General features: G+C 45.2%; 1 protein-coding gene across 1 annotated transcript in view; it reads left to right on the top strand.

The window, feature by feature from the left end:
* The window catches only part of Rpn2 (Regulatory particle non-ATPase 2), a 43,998-nt gene that overhangs the window by 11,568 nt on the left and 14,876 nt on the right, over positions 1-17,554 (top strand). Inside the window, exons 11-16 of the mRNA XM_077660177.1 lie at positions 2,121-2,209; positions 8,335-8,413; positions 11,273-11,446; positions 12,809-12,869; positions 14,064-14,191; positions 16,344-16,463. Of these exons, the coding sequence (XP_077516303.1) occupies positions 2,121-2,209; positions 8,335-8,413; positions 11,273-11,446; positions 12,809-12,869; positions 14,064-14,191; positions 16,344-16,463 (651 nt within the window). The remainder of the gene's footprint in view (positions 1-2,120; positions 2,210-8,334; positions 8,414-11,272; positions 11,447-12,808; positions 12,870-14,063; positions 14,192-16,343; positions 16,464-17,554) is intronic.

Below are 17,554 nucleotides of genomic sequence, written 5' to 3'. Positions count from 1 at the left end.
CACTTAAGAATTACATGCCTTGCATTGAGAAGGTGGTCGCAAAAGAAAGAGCACAGCATTATTGTAGTCGCTGGCTGCTTTTTTCGGTTTTCGCAGGACCCAGAATAATAGAGTAGTCAGAAAAATTTGTGAACGTAAAAAAAAAAATCACTTGGTTAAAAAAGCCAGCATGAAAAATCATGAATTTCGCTATTTCCCATGTTATGCTTGCGAGCAGTAATATTTGTTTGAGCCAGAGCCACACTTTCGTTATGTCTACACTGCACTTGTCTTCGCCACACCTCATGTCATTGATGTGGAGTTGTGCTACACGACCGCGAGTCATACCGCAAACCATGCCATGGACTAATCCTGTGCTGGGGCATCACAACACATGGTGCCCTATGTGTGAGGAGACGGCGGCGTCTGTTTTCTGTTGTTTTAACAGTAACGATCATGAGGACTGATAGAGGGAACTCGTGGGAAGCAAACAGCCGAAGCGAGTGCCTCCAGCTGCCCTACCCCCTTTACCATAGGTAGCAGCGGCATCTGAGCCACAGCGGATGCAGCCGCTTTCTCATTATCAACACAGTCACGCGCCGAGTATCGAGCGTCTTCTTTGTAAGCCACTACAAGAGGAGTGTGCCATTAACTCGAGTGGCATCAGTGAGGTGCAGAAATCTCCAAGGCTATCCCAGCCACTCCGTTTGATTGTGTCCATTTGAATTGAAGATGGCATCTGCCATAGCAGATGGCTGTAGAGGCTCCCCTTTTAATGGTTGTGATGTTTGCTCGCGTCTGTGTTCTGCCGAAAAATCGAACTTTCGGACCTCACAGAATCTTGCTCGCATCCATTTTGTTCAGAAAATCCAACTTTTGGACTCCACAAAACCCAAAATGCTAGTTGTGAATATGTACATGTTTCTATGAGATAGTGATGGTGTGATAGTGATAGTGGTAAACTTTTTTTTCAGTCAAAATTTTTTGCATTTGCTGTTGATACATCTTATACTGGTTCTCACATTGTTTGCTATATTCAGGAATTGATCTCATTTATCTTTGCAGTAGTCTGCTATACAGTGAAAGCTCGTTGCTTCGAACTCCAAGGGACTGAAAAATGTTCTAATCATCCGAAAGTTCGAATTATCGAATGACCCCGAAAAAGCTTTCAAGAACAGCTTCCATCATGGTAGATTTATTTGGTAAATCACTAGGCAATGATCGCCTGATTTTGACATTAGAGCGGAGAGGCAATGGTTGTTTTTCACGTTTCCATCATTGCCTTACTGTGTTCATACTGTCGGGAACATCGAAGCTGAATTGCTGCAAAAACGGACCTCTTGGATTCTTCACGGTGAGACTCGGCGAAGCTCCACTGCTACCGCATCATGCCCATCATAAGCGGCACTGTCCCGTGTAGCTTCACTGCATGAACAGCGAATGGCGCGTGATGAGCACCAGTTTCGCCGCACTGGAAGACGGACTACGCGGGTGGAAGCAAAGGAAGCGGCAAGAAAAAGAAATTGCAAAGAAAACATCAGTGAAGCGGCAATCTGCGTCCAAAACGGTGACCAGTTGGGTTAGGTTGGATGGCGTATGCTGGCGCGAAGCTCAGAAAAGAGTAATCAAAACTAGGCGGTTCTTGGAGATGGGGCCGCCCCGTCCGCTCGGGGTCACGCCTGCCGTTGCTTGCACCTCAGAATTGCGTGGGAGTCTCTTTAGCATGGCCCCTCAGGTTTTGAGTAAGGATATTGCGACAATTTCTTGCTGCGCCGGTCATACCTGGATGCAGCCGCCTTCAGAGCCTGTGCGAGACCAGTAGCGTCTATGGCCAGGACCGGGAGTTTGAATTATCTGGATTTTTGAATTAACGGGGGTCGAATTAGTGAGCTTTTACTGTACTATTAATGCTTGCAAAATGTGTGCTGTATGGGATATGATTAGGGGTGCTGTTTTCTGCATTGCAAGGCATCAGAATCTCAAATCATGTAGCTTTAGCATAGCTTTGTTTCCTGGCTTGACTTTGCAGCCACTGGTTGACCCATTTGTTATCCCCATTATCGTCTCAGTGTTTCTCACCACTGCTGCACTACTACTGGGCAACCCCTGTGCAGTGTTGACTAAGGTGCATGCTGTTGCAGGATGCTGTGCGGAATTCAGTCTGCCACACGGCCACAGTGATTGCAAACTCCCTGATGCACTGTGGCACCACCAGCGACCTCTTCCTAAGGTGGGTTTCCGTTTATTCATGTGACTGGAATTCCTAGTCCTGAAAATGCAAGCTCTCAGTTTTTAATGTACTCATAATTTGTGCATCTTAATAATGAATGGCACAGTTCACCATGAGCCTTATGGGATGAATTGTGAGAAAAGAACACAGAGTAGACTGACCGATTTATCAACACATTCTGGCCATGTAAATCAGATAGTAATGTAAAACTTCCTGGAGTGCCAAGACATCCTCTGGGCATTTGTGCAGTGCTCTTGTGCCACCTGGTAGCTCGTATTCTCCAGGAAATCCAAAGCGGTGTTTCTCAGGTTTTTGCCAATGCTGCCACTTTCCAAACCAAATGAATGAGCACAGTGGCGATCTGATCACGTAACCAAGCAGCATCACCCATGCTCTTGCTCTGTAAATTGTTTGTAGGTCCAAGCAAGTTTCAGGCGCTGGACAAAGTAGGAAGCTTCGAAGTAATGGTATCTGCACTCTGGTCTTATCAGTTCATTTAGTTAACTTAAAATTTTAATTTCTGCATACACATGAATGTAGCACAACCACAATAGTTACATAAGGTCACTTTTTCTGGCTCAAAACAGGAAAACATGATTGAATTGTTCTATTATAATGTGGACGGCGACTTTTCACCTCAATTATCTGTGAAAGAAACGCGGTATAAGAGAGTAATAATGGTAAATATATGTGATATGGATAGGATAGCCATGCCACTTTTGCCATTTTGATGCAAATGCGTTTTTCTGAACCTTGCTGCTATATGCTCATGTGAAGGGCTGCACCCCCAACTTGAAATTAGAAAAAGAAGTAATAATAAAGTCAGCCAAAAGAATTGCTTCATGCCCGCATAATTTCGCCCACTTGGTATGTTAAACTAGGAGCTGATAAACGGTACCTGCCCGCGACACTCTGTATGCGTCGTCCTGTGTGCTGGACTCCGGCTGGAATTGTGAATATGCAGCGCCTCTGTGCTGCTAACTCGTCTTGTGTGCTCGGTGTTCACACCACAAAGGACAAAACATTATGCTATGCAAGAAAACTAGTTTCCTTCCGTCGATAAGCGTCAGGCTTGGGCGATAAGTGCTATAGTAGTGCGCCGTTCGCCCTGTGTCGCTAGGCCTAGCACACTTCGCATCAAAGCCGCAGTGAAAATGCTTTGAATGTAGTCACGGTTTACTATAAAAGATCTAACTTTGTTACAGTTTACCATTACACAATAATTTCACATTAAAATGAACATATATTTGATTTCCACGAGGCCTTTGACTGTAAACTGTGTGGAAAACCAGGCCAGGCGAATGCCACCTCACACTGGCAGCCGCAGGTCACATGCATGATGCACCACTACGAACTTTTGGCCAAGGCATCATTACTGTCAGTCGAGCAGCAGGTCTTCAAAGGATCTTGATCTTAACTTGGAATCACGTGATGTTTTCCAGTAAACTGGCTTAGCAACCTCTCTTACATTGTGTGGTTAATTTGCTCCGGTCATCAGGCATGCGTCCTGTTGTACATAATTTCAGTGCATTATCTATTTGAAGGATTTGCCAGGACTGCACTAATTCGTCATAAAATTCATGTAGCAGTATGAAAAAGGGACGCATAATCGGTGCTCCACTGTAGTTTCAAAAATTTTTACGAAAAAAATGCTGGTCCCGTGTAAGGGCTGCACCCCATCAAAACCATTGAAAAAAAAAAGTGCTGCCCTTTCATGAGTATATGTGATATTAGCCAAAAGGCAAATTTTGCTGAGTATGTTATGGCTTTTTGATTCTTGTCCTGAAAGAACTCAACAGGCTCATGTGGTGCTGCAAGCTATTCTACAAAAAGTCTAAAATAAAAGTAAAAAGACAACATGCAATCCTCTTCCTGTCATTCTCTGCAGTGTCACTTTCCCCATCTCTGCCATCTCTGTAGATCATGTCATCGCTTAGCTGCTGTCATTGGCTGTATTGCTTTGGCAAAACAGGAAGAATCTTAAGGGCACAGGGTAAGCCCTATACTTCCCATGCATTTTAGGCCATGTTGAGGTACATGTTTCTCACTAACTAATAACAGTAGCCTAATAATACATATATCATTGTTTGCCAAATTTTGTGCTCTTTTTACTGAACTAGAATATTTGAAATGTGTTGAAAATTCGATTTTTAATAAAATTTTTTCCGGTAGTACACAAATCTGGCCTTTCTTTGCGCATTTCAAAATTCATAACAGAATAACTGCTCAGTGAAATTGCTTAATTCTAGTTCAGTAGCTGGCAACACTTATGTAGGTGATTGCAAAAAAAAATCAGCCGTCTGTCTTGAAAGGCATTGGAAATAATGGTACCTTTGTAAGAAAAAACACTGTTTTGAGATAATAGAGCGTAAAGAGAAGAAAGATGTGAAAAACCATTTTTTATTCGCAGAAACGCCTCCATAGTAATTGGTTTAATAGCCCCCTGCTTCGTAGTCACTGTCGCCGTCATTTTTTCGGTTTTCGGATTGTCGTTTTGACTGTCGGGCCTCTTTTGTAAGCTGTCGTGTTGCTCGGTCCGCAAAGTACATGCGCTTATGGTCAGCTTCCCTCAGCCACTTGATGGTGTTGTTCCTTGGGTTCAATCCACACGCCTTCAAAACGTTGGCCCGTGCGATGCTACCATCATTAAATGAAAGAACAGCATCCAGTGTTGCCATCCGTAGGGTCCGAAGCCTAACAAACACATTCTTTGGCGCGCGTTCCCAAACAACATGGTTGAACGACTCATTTGCATTTTGAGTTCGCCCATGCAGGCACTTCTCTAGGAGCTCAGCCTTCGATAGCTCCCTATAAATGGGTTTGATAGCCTCCAAGACAGATGCAGGTAAACTCTCCTTGTGGAAAAATGGCTTGCCCTCTGACTGACTTCTGTTGAAGGCACACCACGTATCAGGTCCCTTTGGGCAAAGTCCATGGCATGGGTCATCGTCTGTGGCCGATAAGTGGAAGAAGGTTGCCCAAACGGCCTTTCGCATTTCATCCAGGTTTCCTGCATTTTTTCTGATGGCCAAACCATAGTACGTCTGGAGCTTGTCTATTACTGCATCAGTCAGTCGGCCTCGGCCCGAGAGGCTCTTTCCATCAGAGAGTTTTCCTGCTTTGTTTCCTTTTTTTAGCCTTCGTAACCTTGTGCCCATCCTTTTTTGCACGTGCCCTATGCACTCAACCTTGGATATTTCAACGGAATCACCATATGGCATTTGTGCCTTCACAGCCATAAAAGCCTTGCTGTCACCATCCCCAAGGTATTTGACGTATCGAACGCCGTGAAGCTCTTCACTCCTGCCGAAAATTTTCAGTGCTCCTGCGACTTCCATTCCACCGCTGGTGCCTTGGTAGTTGCTTTGGCACACCTCTCTATGAAGGGGGTCACTGTTTGTACCCTTGATGCTGCACTTTGGACAACGTTTAGACAAAACCTCCACATCCAGCACTTTCCCAGAGTCTACACTGGTCGCAGAGACTATGCCGTTATTAGAAGTATGGCCTCGCTTCTGCCAGCTTCCATCAAGAGCAACTGCGATGTCTTTATCCCCCTCATTCAGCTGCACAGCCTCGTCAGCTGCCCTTTTCATCGACTCCTGAGCAGCAGCTTCGATGTGACCTAGAAGCTCTTGATTGTATTTCGCAAACTTTGTCGGCGGCTTAGGAAGGTTTAGCATAGCACAGAGTATATTTCCTGCAGCCATTCCCTTACCACTGGACCTCAAGGCATACACTAACCTGAGGTTGGCTTCATAGAGGCCAGAAGTAGTTTTCTTCGACGTCTCAAATCGTTGTGCGGCACTACACACTTCACAGTTCAAACTGTAAACGCTTGCAACACCTACCCGTTTTGTCACAATTTCGATGAGCTCAACACTTCCACCGCACTCTCTGCACACACAAATCTGTGTAATTGCGGCACAAATGCCGTCCATGTCCATTAAGGCATATTGGCTGCTGCTCTGTAGCACATCCTCTTCCTGGAAGCACAAAGAAAATCTTGAAAGCTTCGATGTCGAGGAGCTGGCGCGTTCGGCGTTCGGGATCTCATTCGGTCGTGGACATCCTTTTGCTTTTTCACGATGAGCGTAACGGTTGCCGTGAAATTCACACCTGACGAAGGCCTTCTTTGCCCTGGGCATCTCAACTTATCAGCAGCAACCAACACCGGCGCAATTTACAATACTGATCGAAAGGGATAGCACTCGGACGCAGCTGCATGAAGGTTGCAGAAACGTGGAAAAAACGTGCAAAGCGTCTCAGGATTGTCTTGGCTAAAAAAGAGGAGCTGTACAATAGTTGCCAGACAATTTTTTATATGTAGCTGATTTTAGACAAGTTTTGAAATCAGGTGGTGGACTTTTTGGTTGAAAAAATTGACGTTAATCCTGAAAGGGGGCGTGGCCGCTCACTACTTGGTTTCGGAAAAACCGTTTTTCAGCCGTAAATATGGCTTTCTGAGGAAAGTGCGATCATGGAACATGTGTAGAAAGAATTGAACTTCTAAAATTCCAAAAGAAAAAAAAAACGATTTTTTTTCTAATTTTACCTTACCCTGTGCCCTTAAAACTTGCTGAACACCCTTCTTGCTAACCTAAGTGGCACTGCTCCGGGAGATGTCCCTGCTAATCTTCAGGCGAGGCATCTCATGGCAGCACAGATGGTGCAAGGCCATCATCCCCCTTTGTCCCTTGCTCTCTCTGTTTTGTAGCGATAGCTACATTACAGTAGCATTTCGAGCCTTCAGCGTGGCACCGCCACGCTGTGGCTGCGCCGCCACACTGTCACCTGGTTGGTCACGTGGTGCGGAGCAACTGCAGGCGGCGCGGCGCCGTGGCTGATCACGTGGTTCATCATGTGGTTGGTCACGTGACCAAGTTCCACTCGGCCAGCTGTAGCTGTCGAGTCACTCCAGGTTTAACCAGAGCTAAACCACCACCAATTTTTTTAAATGACCGTCCTAATCGGTTGCATTTGCGTTCCTTGCCCTAGAGTTTCTCACTTTCCACTTATCCCCACCGTCCTCAGTCTGCTTGGTTGTTGTTGCCCTGGGAAATGGACTGTGCTCTTGCCTGGCTTCACAGCTGGGAGCGGATGTGGCATGCATTAGACAGAATCCTCTGAAGTACAGTCTCTGTACAGAGCTTATGTTGAAGAATAATTGAAGAAGCGATGCATAGACATTCTTTGTGTAAAATTTACACAGAATTTCTAGAGATCATTGTTCGTCTATTCAGGGGAGATGGCATTGGCTGCCAACTGATTTCATTCTGTGTGGAAAGCACAAATTTATAGTCAAAGTCATTCATTGCGTTGTGCACAAACCGTGTTCGTTTGCACATGCTGTGATGGCTTCAGCTATAAATTTACGCTTTCCTTGCAGAATGATATTAGTGGGCAGTTAGTGGCCATTTTAGTGCTATTATTTTTGGGCTGTTCTTAAAAGATCTTAACTGTGCTCTAGACACCCACATTGCTTACACTTATGTCTGATCTGTGGAGCCTAACTCTGTCCTTGTGGCACTGAGTGTGCTTGCCAAAGTAGCAGTGTGCATGGATGTGAAACCTCATGTCAAGGACACAAAGGCCACCCAAGATGCCAAGAGTTTATGCAAAGAGTTGGGGGTGTTCATATATTGCGACCAGTATGCAGTGGACCACTCATTGATGTCATTTTGTGCAAGCAACACGGTCTCTTCACTGCAAGCCATTAACAGACTAGGCTATATAAGGTGCTTGTGTCAGGTGTTGGTTTCTGTTCTGTTTGTAAAGGAGGCTTGTGGGTCATGCACTAGGACTTTGTTAAATTGAAACCCGTGTGAAAAAGAAGTGCATAGTTTCTAACGAAGTAGTATTTTTAAGTTGTCTAAAATTTTTAAACCACAAGTGCCATTAGGTTAAGGTTATCGAGGTGCTTAGCGCTGAGGCTCTACTAGTTGTGTTACTATGAAATAGCAGTCTAAAATAACAGTGCTTGCTTGACTTGTAGTCATCTTCTATGTGTGTCGTTCTTCCTTTGCACTGTTAGTTCATATTGTATAGCCAATTTTCCCGGCTGTCTGTGCTCTTGAAGTGCAGATGTCTCTTGAGGGGTGCATTGAGGGTGTGGTCTGATGCAGGGACAACCTGGAGTGGTTGGCACGTGCCACAAACTGGGCCAAGTTCACAGCCACTGCCAGCCTGGGCGTCATACACAAGGTGAAGAGCTGTTCTGAGATTGCACTCTTCTTCCCTAGGTGCAGACTCAGTAAATGGTTTTTTGGCCTTTGTACAGTAGCATCTGTGAAAATAACTAGTGACGAATCATTTTGAGTGCTTGGAGGATGTCAAAGCATGTGGGCACAGGTTCAGTTAAACCTTCGTCACACTTTACTTGAATGGTGTCCTGGCTGTCTGCAACATCAGCGATGATGTACTCACCCGCAAGCTTTCCCTTGGTCCCAATGTCATTGTCATTGAGGTCAAACATCTGTCTCTCACATGTCATTGTGGGCAGACTCCTTCCTGTCACATCACAAATGGCACTAGAAAATGCAACAACTGGTTCAACAGATCATCAAGATCAGTGAAGGCTTTGTTGAGCTTGCCAGATGAAGAATTTCCAGATGAGTTTCCAGATGAAGAATTTGCCAGATGAAGGTTGAAGGCTGTTCTGGATGGCTTCATTTTTGGTGTCATTCCATGTTTCATTCAACACAGAAAGAGCATCTAGCAAATCAAGACTGTTGAGAACTAAACCATCCTCTTGCCTTCTGCATAGTCATGAGGCCAGAAACAGGAACGTTCCATGATTGAGCATCAAGATGTCACTTGTACACAGCCATCGTAGCATCTTCATGTGCATAGCTTTGTGTACACATCTGGTGCTGTGAAGACTGGCCTCTTCTCCACATTAGCCTTAGGGCTAATCAGCCATGTTCTTTAGAATGCAGTAAAACCTCGCTACGTAATTTGGACTTCAAGAGAGTGGGAAAAGTGTTCAAATTATCCGAATGTCGAATTATCAAATGCCCCCTTCTCTAAACTGCCAAAAACCGTTCGCATGAAAGTAAAATTCATTTAGTGAAAACCTGGGGGGCAATCGCCATCTCTTTTTAGATTTAAAACCGCGTGGAAATGCTGATTTTTCGCAGTTCCGTCAAATGCTTTAATTTCTGCACGCTATCGAGAGTGTTGGAAGCAGAACTACTTCATAATGGTGAGGGTCTTCGCAGCATCTCTCAGTGTGTGATGCAGTAGCGCTGGAGCTTCTTTTCATATGGCGTCGCTCGTGACGAGGCTTCACTGCACAAATGATGAGCAGCTTGAGTGGACTGCAAAGTTTCAGCATGCTGCAGAACAGAAATGCCACGTTGACGGAAGTGAAGGAGGCGCAGATCAGCGCCGGAGCGGCAAGACGCTTTCCTTCGAAAAACAAAAGGTCAGCAACCAGGCAAACATTTTTCTAAACTGCGTGCAGCTATAGGCTCCACTGGCTGGCTGGCTGGCTAAGATGCGGAGTTGATGGCCACTGTCGCCAAGGGCTGGCAGTTAAGCTTTGAAAACGAAACTATGCTGCCTATCAACGATGGCCTACCAATCTTCAATGCGCCTGTATTTGCGCGCATGTCAGAGGGGCGCAGGAAACAATGTAATATGCAGGTCGGGCTTGACGCCGAACATCTGGGCGATCTGTGCTTGTCATACCTCGACATGACGCCACTTCCAGGGCCCGTGCGAATTAACCAATGTCAGCATCTGGACGTCTGAATAAACGAGCTTCTGACGCCATAGACTTGCATGGTCGTTTGGCAGGGCTCCGGCGACAGTACAAATTATCCGAATTTCAGAATTAACGGCAGTCGAATTAACAAGGTTTTACTTTACTTGGTTAATTAATTGTAGCAGGCAATCGTAGCAGGGGGTGGCAGAATGGTAGGTGGGCGGAAGAAGTTTGCTGGCATGCAGTGGGCGCAGCTGGCAAAAGACAGAGTTAATTGGAGAGACATGGGAGAGTCCTTTGCCCTGTAGCGGGCGCAGTCAGACTGATGATGATTAGTGCTTAGCATGCTCTTGGGATGTTGTTTGTTGCAGCGACTTTGGATTTCTTCTTGCATCTTTAAATCTGCTTGATAATGTGCAGCTTCGCATTTCCTCCATTAGTTCCTCCATTTATCACAGTTGCTAACTGCTTGACCCACTGACCCAGCTGATGCCAAAACACCAAAAATGCCTGATCTGGTTGGTTGCTAAATATCCTCCACCTATGTGATGCGGAATACGCATGATAATTGGTCGACACACTACGCAACACTCAGAGCCATCCTCGAAAATTAACTTCCACAGGTAGGTTGAGGGGAAGCCAGCTTCTAAAATTGACCAGCATGGTTCAAAGTTCAGCCTATTAGGTGTGATTGCCAACTTTTGTGCAATGTAATTGTACTTTCTGTGATGCGTTCGCATTGTAGCTTCACAGTTAAGCCGCCTCAACGGCTCAGTGGTTATGGTGCTCAGCTGCTGACCCAAAATACGAGAGTTCGATCCCGGCCGCGTTTTTGATGCATTTCAATAGAGGCGAAATGCTGCAGGCCCGTGTGCTGTGTGATGTCAGTGCACGTTAATGAACTCCAGATGGCTGAACTTATCCGGAGCTCTCCAATATGGTGTCCCTCAAAGCCTGAGGGGCTTTGGGATGTTAAACCGCACAAACCTAATCTTCACAGTTTTGTTCAGAAATTGCCCTTTATAATAGATAACTTCATCAATTCAATTTTTGTATAAATCAGGTTCAACTGTGACTCTAGATGTGTATTAAAGGTAATGAATAGAAAAAGAAAACTTGTATCAGCGGTGATTTATTTTGAGGACTGAATGAACCAGACTGTGCATATAAGAATTTTGATGATCATTTGAGGTTGCTAAATTACACATGCTATGTTGCTGCCAAGTCAGGTTTGTGCATTTAAACTTTACGATTATCTTTCCTGAACCTTGTCATAGCATATATCATGAAGGTGAAGGCTAGGCCCCTCCAGGTGTCCTGGGACAAATTTTTTGTTGACTGTGTATGGTGTGCAGGGTCACGAGAAGGAGGCACTTCACCTGATGTCGTCATACCTGCCGAAAGAATCAGGCCCTGGAAGTGGCTACACAGAGGGTGGTGGGCTGTATGCACTGGGCCTGATCCATGCGAACCACGGGACTGCAATCACCGACTACCTGCTGTCACAGCTCAGGGATGCTACTAACGAGGTTTGTCTCATGGGCACGGCTGTGAACAGCTTGAAGAGAAGGCATTTGGTCAGACACTCTTCCACATTATAATCTATGGTTGACAGGAATGTGATAACAGTATTGCACAGTAAGTGTTTGAACTTTTAAAAGAATAGCTTGTCTTAGGGCCTCAGAATTTAGAAAAAAAAGACTTCCAACCAACTGTATGGATATGCTGCAAACATCTGCGTGCATCTGCTTGGAAGGACCCTCTCATTAGCTTTATCAGCAGTTCTTGAAAAGACACTTAACAAAGCAGTGCTGACTGAATCATGTTAAGTATATGTATTGCACACCAAAACAGTGTGCTTTGTGGCATGTTTGGCTTCACGTGTGAGTGCTATTGGTATTGAGCTCATAGGGGAGATAGACCAATGAACTTAAAGGCAGCGTTGATGACTCGGCTGCCCATATCAACATCAGTTTTCGCCAAGCAGAAACTGGAATGCTGCTTATTAATTGATGATCCTGCCCTACTCGAGATTCAGCAGCGTCAGTTTAGGAAACAATATGTTGATGCACATAATCTGAAATTAACTGGGCCACATGCTGTTCAGAGTCATAAATTTGGAAACTGCGATGGATAGCTGCTTCAACATATAGTCTCTGGCCAAAGTTTCAACATCTCTGCACTTTCGGCGTTGACTATGTTTTGCAGACAGGCACAAAAGATTTTCAGCATGGTGCATGCCAGTGATGCTGCCATTTGGGCAGATGCTTTAACCTTGTGCTCAGTAAGGAGGGAGAGCGGTGCTCTTTAAATGGTAAGTATGTGGGAACCCAGTTTGGATTGAATATTCAGCAAATATGTTCGCTTGAAAGGAGGGAGGGCAGGGGATTCGATGTTACTGGGACCTAAGTGGGCGTGTATACTAATGGGGCTCTATTGTATTGAAATAATGTTGCTTGTGGCTCTGAGCTTGCTTTCGCCTTGCTTGTGCTGTCAGTAAGTTAATGACGCTAGTACTGTAGCATTATTTAGAATTGCCATAAAAGTAAGCCTTGTGAAACACAATAAAGTTAGGCCTTGAATGTTTATGGCTCGAGGGCACTTACCTAACAACCTGGCAGTTGAGTTCTTTGCCATAGGAGGTTTTGCATTGACGGCTGTGGGAGAAAAAGTGCCATTGTTGTATATTGTGACTGCGTTGATGGAATGTGTCCCCCAGCTGAGATGGGGACCGGCAAAGAGTCTGGCAGATTCATCAAAGGTTAGCTCAACTTCAGTGACGTGTCACTGGTAGATGCAGCTGTTTTCCTGCATTGCAGCACTCGAAGCCATGCCCTTTTCATCACCAATCGCTGTTGGTATGGCTTAGACTTTTTTGGGGGTCTTTGCAGATTGTACGTCACGGAGGATGCCTAGGCCTTGGTCTTGCTGCGATGAGCACGCACAGAGAAGGTGAGAAAGCTCATGTGTGTGCTGTAGTGTTGCTTTTTTTTTTTTCACTTGATATTTTTGATAATTGCTTACTTTTTTGTTGTTTCAAGTGGTCATAGAGGCACCACCTAATGAAAATAGTGCTTGGTGCTGAAAACTTAAAAACTTGATAGGCAAGCTTCTTTTGGGAGAATACTTTACTTGGAAGCTTGACTTGCAAGGTGTTTATCTGCGTTATCATGTGCATATCACTCATGTCTCATCTAGTAGGCTTTCCAAAAGCTAGTAAACGTGAGGGACCATTTGTCTGATAACTTGTATCAAGCAGATAAGTAAAAGATCTCATCCTCATGACTACCACTGGAGTACTACTGGTCACGGCTGCTACTAGAAAATGCAAGCCTGAACACATTGTGACAACTGCATCAGTGCACAAAAGACAGTCGCCTCTGGCATACTTTCTCCTTTTTCTCCTTCATGTTATATTCATGCATTATATTTGTGCAAATGCGATACTGCTTTTGAAAGCCACCAGTGTCTCGAGTCTACCTGTAGAAATGTGTGAGCACACTGTTGCCAGAGCCGCAGCTTCACATGCTAGCTTGCTTTAACGGATGGGGTAGCAGGCATGTCAAGGCATCGGCAGTACTTAGTGCTTACCTGGTTCTACCTTTCAAAAGAATTTAGACGATTTAACTGATCAAATTCCAATTATTCTGTCATTCCTACTGATGCCTACAAACAATTTTATCATAAAATATAATGTGGCTCCTAACACGTTGTTCCTTGAGAAATGCTAAAAATCGCAGTTTTTTTTTGTGGAATGGCAGGAAATTATAGGGGCCTTGCTCATTACTGTATTATTTTGCTGGCTGAAAAAATAAAAATTACTGGGGGGCTCTAAAGACATTATGTGCGAGTAATGCGAAAGCATTGTAATTCTATTCCAGTTCTATTCTAATTCTGTTCTATTTATATTTGTTGTTGGTGCAGTTGTAAGTACTAGTACTGACTATTACTAGTTAACATTTCGTATGTTCCTGCCTTTGACGACATCACATTGTTTTGGCCAATTATGAGTTTTGTAACGCACCACTTTCTGGGTGATGCCAGGTTTTTGTGTCTACGAGTCATCTAATGCTTTCACATTAAATATTTCTTAGTTACCATGTCCTCCGAACATGTTATGCTTAGCATGTTTTGTGTTGTTTTCAGACATCTACGACCAGCTCAAGCACACCCTTTACCAGGATGATGCAGTGGCTGGAGAGGCTGCAGGCATTGCCATGGGCCTGGTCATGCTGGGCTCCAACTCTGGCTCCACCCTGGACGACATGGTCGCCGTGAGTGGCTTTTTGTTCTACAGTACGCCCCAACACAGCAGAAAGTGGGCCCACCCGTTTCTTTCCTTTTGTTTTGTTTAATGCTTGAATGGCTTGTATTGTGAGCATCACTGTGAAGGCGATCACTTTCGTGCTGGCCGACCAAAACCAATGAAATATTTGCCCGGTTTGACAATTCCTCATACTCTGAATAAAATTTGGTGGTGGCAGGTACAGGAAGGAATAAGCAGGGTATTCTCTTTAATTTTGTTTCGCTTTCTTGCAGATATGAGCTGTTGTAAAGCACTTTGTCGAAGTAGGTGTGATCTAAAATGATCACCTTCATTGTAACATTGTGACAAACTGCGTGAACTAGGCCTCTCCCCTGCCTGAGTATGAAAGAGCAGGCTCTGCAAGGCGGTGGCTTGGTAAGAATTGTGCTGCAATGGTTATCATGCTCTGAGAAATAAGAACCACAGCATTCTACTATTCAGGTATTGAAATAAGGAGCTGAACTTCGGTTCAATTTAATGACGCAAATAACCACTTGCAGCATATTCCAATTGGCGATCCAGAGCATTGCTCAGAATCTGCAAGGGCTTGCTAAATCTGCCATGATGGTGGGGATTTCATATTAACGGTTTCATATTAAACCAGGGCAATCCGCCATGGAGCGAGTAGGATCTGATCCTTGAATTGAAATCGCCCATTGAAGCATGATTAAGAAACATGCTCCAAATTGCTGAATGGATTGTGCCGTTAGTGTCACTTTTCTATACTGTGTTTACTTTTTTTAAATTTGACCCACATGGGACCATGGGCCTAGTGCAGGTCAGCCAGCCAAAGGTTACGTTACAATTATGACTCAGCTTGTTCACACATGAAAATATGGCGGTTTCTGTATGTACAGCACATGGTGTCTGCCAGAATATTGTCTTTGCTGGGTGCTGACGAGCGACAGCTTGTGGTAATTGAGAGCCCCCACTGACACTACATACGACATTGACACATAGACAACGTTCCACGCTATGTAGCCAAATTTTTTAATCACGAAATAGTAGTTACTGTTGTAAAATCCGTGTGTGAAAATCTCTGGCAGTGTGGCCTATGCCGAAAACAGCTGGCAGGTGCTATCCGTCCTTCCACTTTTGACTAAGAGTCACAGGATTGGATTTATGGGCTATGGGTCACTCTTGGTTGTGGGGGGGGGGGGACCTCATTTGCACCACCTATTTTTCCTTTTTTTTTTTCATCAATAAATGGGGTTCAGCGTGGTATTTGTAAGATTTTTGCTTGGCAAGGAGGAGGCGTCAGTTCCGCCTCCCCCGACAAATTTGCCCTGAGGAGCCGTGCAGCTGTGCTGGTTTGATGGTTTGGTGGCATGCTGTTTTCAGCTACGTAGTGCAAAATCTCAATCCGAAGAAATTCATGATCAGTGCGTGCAGCTCGGGTGGTACCGTATATATGTAGAGCTTACTAGCACGGTTCAATGTAAAGTGAGTGATATCTCGTCACTTTCTGGGGTTTGTTTAAGGCATGCTTAAATCCTTTATTACCCTGTGTGAAATAGAGTGCATATTTATATTTTAAGGGCAGAGGGAGTATAGGGAAATGCAAGAAGTGTTGACAACACATTGTGTTGCTGCAGCCACCGCAGTGGCTCAGTGGTTATGGTGCTCGGCTGCTGACCTGAAATACGCGGGTTTGATCCTGGCTGCGGTAGTCGTATTTTGATGGAGGTGAAATGCTAGAGACCTGTGTGCTGTACGATGCCAGTGTATGTTAAAGAACCCCAGGTGGTGGAGATTATCTGGAGCCCTCCACTGCGGTGTCCCTTATAGCCTGAGTCGCTTTGGGACCTCATGGTCTCATGGACCAAACATTGTGTCGCTTCACTCCGCATCCATCTAGTGCGATTCACGCCTAACTCGGGAAGCCTTGCAGAAACCTTGAAGTGCCTGCGAGACATGACAATGCTGGCTCAAGTGGAGGATTTTTCTTGCTTTGTGTCGCATATGTGCAACATATATTTTCCACATATGTGTATCGTTGGTCACATACGTATGTGTCGCATATGTGTAGTTGGATGCCCGTGCTGTAGAAGTTTTAATGTGCTGTCTAGTGATGCTGGACAGTGGCTCTGGTGATGAGTGTGGTGGCCCTGTGTGTGCAGTATGCCCAGGAGACACAGCACGAGAAGATTCTGCGGGGCCTGTCCGTGGGCATTGCACTGGTGCTGTATGGACGTCTGGAGGAGGCCGACCCACTCATAGACACCCTGGCCAGGGACAAGGTATGGCCTTTGCTCCACGAGCACTTGGCTGGGGCCACTTCTTCAGCACATGCACAGAACTGAGCGTACAGCAGCCTCGGGGACGATAGATGACCTTATGCGCAGCAATGCCCTATAATTTATTGGAGAATCAGGAGAAGTTAGTGTTCCCTTGCTCCTTCATAATTTAACTACTATGAGCTCAAGAAGAGCTTCAATTGATTTTTTTTGCCGCACAGCTGCTGTTAATGATCCTATCTGTAATCAGGAAGAAGAAATGGGCATCAGCAGTACAGTAAAACCTCGGTAATTCTAACTCGGATATTTCGAAGATTTTTCTGTAGTCATGCAATTTCTAATGTAAATTTGACCAGATAATTCCAAGCGGCAACGCACACCAGCCCGGTTAATTTGAAGATCTGAGGTGCTGTGCGAGGATGTTCTATCCAGATTTTGCCGCTTGCTGATAACCCGACGGCCCCTCAGAGACGTGCAGTGGCGCTGCAGAGTGATGCGATTAGTAAGGCCGATGCTTGATATGCGAAGCACCCCAGCCCTGATGTGCTACAGCTTGCGGGCAGCTGAAGCACGCACCTGCAGTGGAGAAGACGTGCTTCTCAGCAACACAGGCGCGGATACCAGTTTAAAAAATAATGTACTCTAAGCGGTTCGTCAAGGTACGGCTTGACTGGAGGCAGTGGTTCACGGGCCCGTCGCTCCTCTCCAGCCTGGCCATGGTCAAAGCAGCGTCTAACAAGGCACTATGGCATTGAAGCACCTCTTACCCCTTACAGTGTCAGCATGTGCCACGCGACATAAACATTCTAAACGAGTTGACTGTGCGCAATCAGGGCCTGCTCTGCTTCTTTGAGTAGTGCGGCGTGATTAGAGTGCGAGGTCGACCTTTCTTCAAAAAATGGCCATCCTGAAGTTTTGGGCTGACTTATACGCAGAGCCGACCTGTTTGCAAGGTCAAAGGTAGTTTTAGACACTGGCCAGGTAGTACATACCTTGTGCCAGTGCCTGTTCCTGGTAGGATGCATGGGGCTCCCTGTGTCAAAAAAGTTGTAAATTCGTGCGCAGATCAGTTTTGCTAAAGAAAATGCAAATTG

The sequence above is a fragment of the Amblyomma americanum genome, chromosome 3, assembly GCF_052857255.1.
Source record: "Amblyomma americanum isolate KBUSLIRL-KWMA chromosome 3, ASM5285725v1, whole genome shotgun sequence".
In the NCBI taxonomy this organism is placed as follows: domain Eukaryota; kingdom Metazoa; phylum Arthropoda; class Arachnida; order Ixodida; family Ixodidae; genus Amblyomma; species Amblyomma americanum.
The sequence above is the reverse complement of the archived record's forward strand: the minus strand, read 5'-3'. Positions and strand labels throughout refer to the sequence as shown.